Source organism: Oncorhynchus tshawytscha, linkage group LG18, assembly GCF_018296145.1.
Source record: "Oncorhynchus tshawytscha isolate Ot180627B linkage group LG18, Otsh_v2.0, whole genome shotgun sequence".
NCBI lineage: Eukaryota > Metazoa > Chordata > Actinopteri > Salmoniformes > Salmonidae > Oncorhynchus > Oncorhynchus tshawytscha.
Window position 1 is genome coordinate 23,430,571 of NC_056446.1, and position 5,886 is coordinate 23,436,456.

Sequence of the window (5,886 nt, forward strand, 5' to 3'; positions counted from 1 at the left end):
GGGTCAGTCTACCTACAGTACATCTCCCTTTATTATATTTATTATACATTATACTGATAGTGTTACACATAGTGTATATGCACGTGGTAAACATTCCCATACGGTCCAACACGTATTCATAACAATTACACAAATACTTACAAACAAACAGCCAAACACACACAGTCACTCATTTATCCTCTCCACTCTTCCAGGAGCTTCAGAAGGCCATGGACGGCCACAAGTCCCAGGTCCTGTCAATCAACCTGAGCAGCGCTGACTTCCTCCAATCAGATCCCGACTCAAAGGAGGCGTGGGAGCTGAGGGACGGGCTGAAGGAGATGAACTCACGCTGGGATTGGCTGGGCTCATCGCTGGAGGACTGGAGGGCAGAGCTACAGAGGGCCCTGATGCAGTGTCAGGTACAACAAACACTTACATGTAAACGTTAAGACACACACATAAAAGAAACCTGTGTTATTCTGTCTGTTAATCATCTGCAATCTCTCTCTCTCTTCTCTCTCTCTCTCTCTCTCTCTCTCTCTCTCTCTCTTCTCTCTTCTCTCTTCTCTCTTCTCTCTCTCATCTCTCTTCTCTCTCTTCTCTCTTCTCTCTTCTCTCTCTCTCTCTCTCTCTCTCTCTCTTCTCTCTTCTCTCTTCTCTCTCTTCTCTCTCTCTCTAGGAGTTCCATGAGCTGAGCCACGGTCTGCTGTTGTGGTTGGAGAACATTGACCGTAGGAGGAACGAGGTTGTCCCCATCCCCCCCAGGCTCGACCGTGAAACACTACGGGCTCACCACAGAACACTCACGGTACTTTCCACTCAATACACACAAACTGTGGGCAACACTCCAAATCTGTTTATCCTCTCAAAATACCAATATCCTAAAGGGTTGTAGCCTAGCCCAAATCAATTATATTTACCACTACCCCTCACCTCCTCCCCCATTCACCTCCAGCAAATCAAGTGTGAGCTGCTGGACTCCCAGCAGAAGGCTTCCTCCCTCCAAGAGCTCTCAGCCCAGCTGCTTGTCCACACCCAGGCCACGTCCCAAAGCCAACCCCAGGCTGCAGAGCAGGCCCAGAACCAGCTCCAGGGTAGTGAGCATCTGGAGGCCCAGGAGAAGGTGCATGTGATCGGGAACAGGCTGCGGCTGCTCCTCCGGGAGGTCAGCACTGACCTGGAGGGCCTGGAGAGGAGACTGGAAACCATGGACACACAGGTCAGAGGAAAATGCACATAAGACCTACAGCCGTATCACATACATTTATAGTGTGGGCTTTTTAGTGCAACCATTATGACAATCACTCTCCAGGTAACTAGTTAGTACTAGTGAATAAAATAGTGAAATGCACCGTGTGTGTCCGGATGAGCATCAAGAGAAAAATAAAGACTCGTCTTCAGACTGACTGTCTGTCCTTGTCCATATTATTGATCCTTTGTAGGACTCGCTGCCTTTGTCTGCTGTGGACAAATCTGACATCTCTGGATCCACCAGCCCCGTCTCAGAGGGGACCTCAACGAGTCGCCGGCGATCGGTAATGTCTCCCTTTGTACCTATCTAGGATGTCACAGTCCTTTACCGGGGGCTGTTATGTGTGTAGAAAGTCATTAGTGTGGGGTATACTGCTTAGGGAAATAGCGATTCACCCTGACCGATTTATCGAGTGATCTCCCAAATGTTATTCTTAACCCAAAATGTCACCCCCTTTCCCTCTCCCAATGCATGCTAACCCCACAGGACAACTCTCTACCCCAGCTTTTACCCCGCAGCCACCCACCAGCCCTTTCTGTTTTCATTCAGTTAATTTAGGCAATTCATTGACGTTGCGTTTTACCCTTTGTTTATAGATTGCTTTATTGCTGCCCTGCTAATATGACGCTACACCACTAAGGAATATGTTGCCCCACAAGCTGTTGTTCTTTGAGATGGGTTTTTGCTACCTTCACCATGTAGATCTGCGTAGCCAAAAATGCACAAGAAACACTGGCTTTTCACTAACTGACACTTTTTAGAGGAGAATTGTAGTGTTCGCCAGTAGCGTAATTGCAACTAATTATAAACATCAATGCTTCTAGTCATTACAGCCCACTGTAACGCCACTATATCATCATCATCATGTATTAATAAAATCCCGAAGCATTACTAATCATTGGCAACAAATAAACATGTCAAATGAACAGGATAACAACATTTCATGTATTTTCTAGCCACCTATAGATGCTAATATACAGTATGTTTGATGAACATATCTGTAAATGAATTGTTGTAATTGTAATTCTTAAACAATCCAATGTGAAAAGCCCGGTTTCTTGATACTCCTATCACCATCATGGATGTTGTTGCTGCTCTTTAGTTGTTGGTGTTCTATTGATGTTACTGCTCTTTCTGTTATTTGTTGGTTGTTTTTTTCATCTGAAGCTTGGTGTTTATTTGCTCCGGACTGAACCATTCTTTCTTTCTTTTACCCCCGTCCTGCTCATTGCGTGGTACAGCCCCGGGGCAAAAGTAGTCATGCCCACCCAGGACCCCCCGAGAGCGGCCCACATCACAGGTACCTCTCTCCTGGACTCTAGAACCATGGGAGGATGATGGAACCATGACTGCATACTTTGTACCTGTACAAATTATTAACCCAATCAGTCAATCATTCAAATCAATTATACTCTATGCATCCTCTATATGGTTAGGAAACCGAATCTAAACCAGTTCGTTAGGGCAGAAGCTGTGATAGGTCCTCTGATAGGTCCTCTTCTGCCTCTCTTATCTGTTGACAATTGATGCATCCTCTTTAACCCTCCAAACTTCCCCAACGTTGGCCCATATGAGTTCCATGATCTTCCTTCCTTCTAGAAGCGACGTAACCAAGCCAGCTGTTAAAAGTCGTGAATCACCTAGTTCAGGGGATTCCTTTCTTCCTTTATTGAATGAAAGTGGAACGTTTTCTGTTCTTTCATTGCTCTCTGCTGCTGTGCTCTGCTGTCTGAACGATGCTGCCAACGCTTGTCTGTCATCTTTTTACTGCTCACCTATCTGGCACCACTAATCCCTGTAGTTATTTCTCACCCACTAGATGGCATTATCTGAATATACAGTATCTGTTTCACCCCCCTCTTCTTTGCTGACTCACTTTGCCATCTGATTTTTTTCTTAGTCACTTTCCCTCCCTCTATTCCTCTCTTTCTCTTAATAGAAAACTAGCTATCTGCTGTAATGAACTGTCTGAATCTCTTCCTCCTTCCTTTCTCTCCATCTCTATTTTCCCTTCATCCCCCTCTCACCGCCGTACTAATAACCCACCCACCTCTGTACTGCTCTCTTTGTTCTTTTGAGTCTTCACTCCGCGCTTTCTATTAAATGGATCCTAATAATGACATGTAGGCCGGGTTGAAGCCTGGCCCTAAATTAGTTCAGGGATGAGTGGTCGAGAAAAGGTAATGAGGCTCTGTTGGGGCTGATGGGCTCCATTGTATGAACAGGCCCAGGCTCTGCTAGCTCCCTGTTACTTACTAATTGGCTTCGGAAATTGAAATCTAGTAGACGAGGTTGCCATGGAGATCAGGGGGTTCTTTGCGGCCCCAAACTGTGGATCTCCTGAGGTAGGGCTGCTGAGGTAAAACACACATCATAATGCTCCCACCATTAATTTAAACTATTAATGAGAGATAGACATGTAGATAGAGACATAGGGTGTGGAGGGCCTTCAGACAGACAGACTGCTAACAGCTTCCTCCCCCAGGCCACCAGGCAGCCCTGTGAGGATGAGGCCAGGTGGAGGAACGCAGCGTTCCTCTCTCCTCTTGGCTCCTTCTCTGTGAGTCTCTGGAGGGGTCTCTGGTACAGCGGTCTCTGCTCGGAATGAGACGTGGCATTGAACTCTCACACAGTCGGCTGTACGGCCAGGGTTTCTCACTCAGTGAGAAAAACAAGACTGAGACAGCTAGGAGGGATTTTACTTCATGTTCCCTGTGCATAGGAGAGATTATGTGCGTAGAAATTGCTGCTTTGGTTTGTGCATGAGTGTGTGTAACCTTTTCTCTGTAGTGTTTGAGTAACCTTGTGTGTGATTGGTATGCTTACTCTGGTGTGTTGTTTGTTACGATCTTAACCCTTTTCACGGTATCATACCTCTATACAGTTTTTACTCATGTGTGTGTATATGTGTGTTCCTGTGTCTAAAATCCTACTCTGCTATTTCTGGTGTGTCTAATGCCGTTCTCTCTCTCCCTGACCAGCTCTCAGAGCGGCGCTGGCTGCGCTTCCTCCCGTTCTGACTTCCCCCTGGTCCCCTCGTCCTCCTCCTCGTGCCCCCCAAGGGGCCAGTCCTTTATCCTGAGGGTCCTGAGGGCAGCTCTGCCCCTCCAGCTCCTCCTCCTGCTCCTGATTGGCTTAGCCTGCCTGGTGCCCATGACAGAGGAGGACTACAGCTGTCACCATGCCAACAACTTTGCCCGCTCCTTCCACCCCATGCTGCGCTACACCAATGGACCCCCACCCATATGAGGGTCATCACTTCCTGGTTCCAGAAATACTTTCTCATCTGAATGAATGCCCCCTACTGCTGTACACCGGTGGACTCATGCCCATAGAAGAGGACCTCCTGGATTATATTAACATTCCCCCTCCCTGCAGGACTCTCTTCCTCTGCTACACAGAGATGACATTCACTCATTTTAGACTCTCAAACACCTAACAAACCAACCGACTAACAAAAGCATCCCAAGGCTACATGGCCTAAACAGCCTCTATATGAAACATGTTGTTCAACAACCATCTACAAGATGAATGGACCTATACCTTGTTGATCCCCTTATATCCAAAACAAATCTCTATTAGTTTTGTATTCTTTATAGTAATCTGTATTTTATTTTTTACAGTTTCAGAGGAAACGTCTTGAGTCTGAAGAAAAAACACAGCACTACTTATATGTTGGGAGCCAAAGTGGACTGTGCTGTGTGTCAGTGCTGCTGCTATTTATTTGTTAACTCAATCAGCATTCGGTAGATGTTAGAATCAATTAGGCTAGGGGGCTTCCGGTGAAGTTTGAATAGCGAACATTCCCATTAGTCCTAGAGATCCTATAGAGCTAAAAGCTGAACCTAGAGCACTGACATGGGAGAAAAATACAGGGACATGACTGACCTGCAAACACATGTTGAAATACCTAATTGGTTATAGTTATAGTTAGTTTAGGGTTAAGGTTAGAAGTTTGGTTAAGATTAGGGTGAACTTTAGGATTCGAGTTATGGGTTGGTATGCCAGTCACGTCCGTTTAATGGAATCCCACTGAGCGCTATTGAATGAAGGTACTGCACTGAAGCCGTCCACAAGATGGCCGACGTCTTCCTCCTCGGGCCAAGACAAGTATTTAACGTCAATATTATTTCAGTGTTTTAAAGCAAAACAATCGATGCAACAAGAAGAAACCAGTAAACTGACTTGTAAGATTCAGGTGATTTGTATAGTGATGTTTGAAATGCCTTTGAATATGGCAGTTATTTTTGTTTTATTAGCATGCACTTGAAATCCCTTGCTTTAAAAAAAAAGCCAAACAATCACTGGTAGTGTTAAGTAGATGGATGTCATATAGTGTGCTTTGTAATAATAACGATGATGATGATGATCCTAACTGGATGGAGACATCTAAATCACTGGGCTGTTCAAAAATGAAACTGTAAAAACAATGAAAAATGAAATGGTTATTTATGTATGTACAGTTTGCTAATGCTGAGCTAATGAATAATACTCTCTCTTTGCATAATAAAATACAGTACATATTAAATATTAGTTTTTGTATTCCTTTGAGTTTGCATTACTGAATAACACAAATGCCAGACAGTAACTTAAATATAATAGATACATCAAATATTTACAGTATTGATTATTCTTTGTAAAATAATCACAAA

General features: G+C 44.7%; 1 protein-coding gene across 6 annotated transcripts in view; it reads left to right on the top strand.

Annotated features, from left to right (window-relative positions):
- The window catches only part of syne1a (spectrin repeat containing, nuclear envelope 1a), a 132,844-nt gene extending 127,082 nt beyond the window's left edge, over positions 1-5,762 (top strand). For all 6 annotated transcript variants that reach the window (XM_042300843.1, XM_042300844.1, XM_042300845.1 and 3 more), the window contains 6 exons: positions 195-401; positions 662-790; positions 938-1,201; positions 1,425-1,517; positions 2,476-2,534; positions 4,216-5,762. In XM_042300843.1, the coding sequence (XP_042156777.1) occupies positions 195-401; positions 662-790; positions 938-1,201; positions 1,425-1,517; positions 2,476-2,534; positions 4,216-4,483 (1,020 nt within the window). In that variant the 3' untranslated portion in view covers positions 4,484-5,762. The remainder of the gene's footprint in view (positions 1-194; positions 402-661; positions 791-937; positions 1,202-1,424; positions 1,518-2,475; positions 2,535-4,215) is intronic.
- The last annotated feature ends 124 nt before the right edge of the window (positions 5,763-5,886 follow it).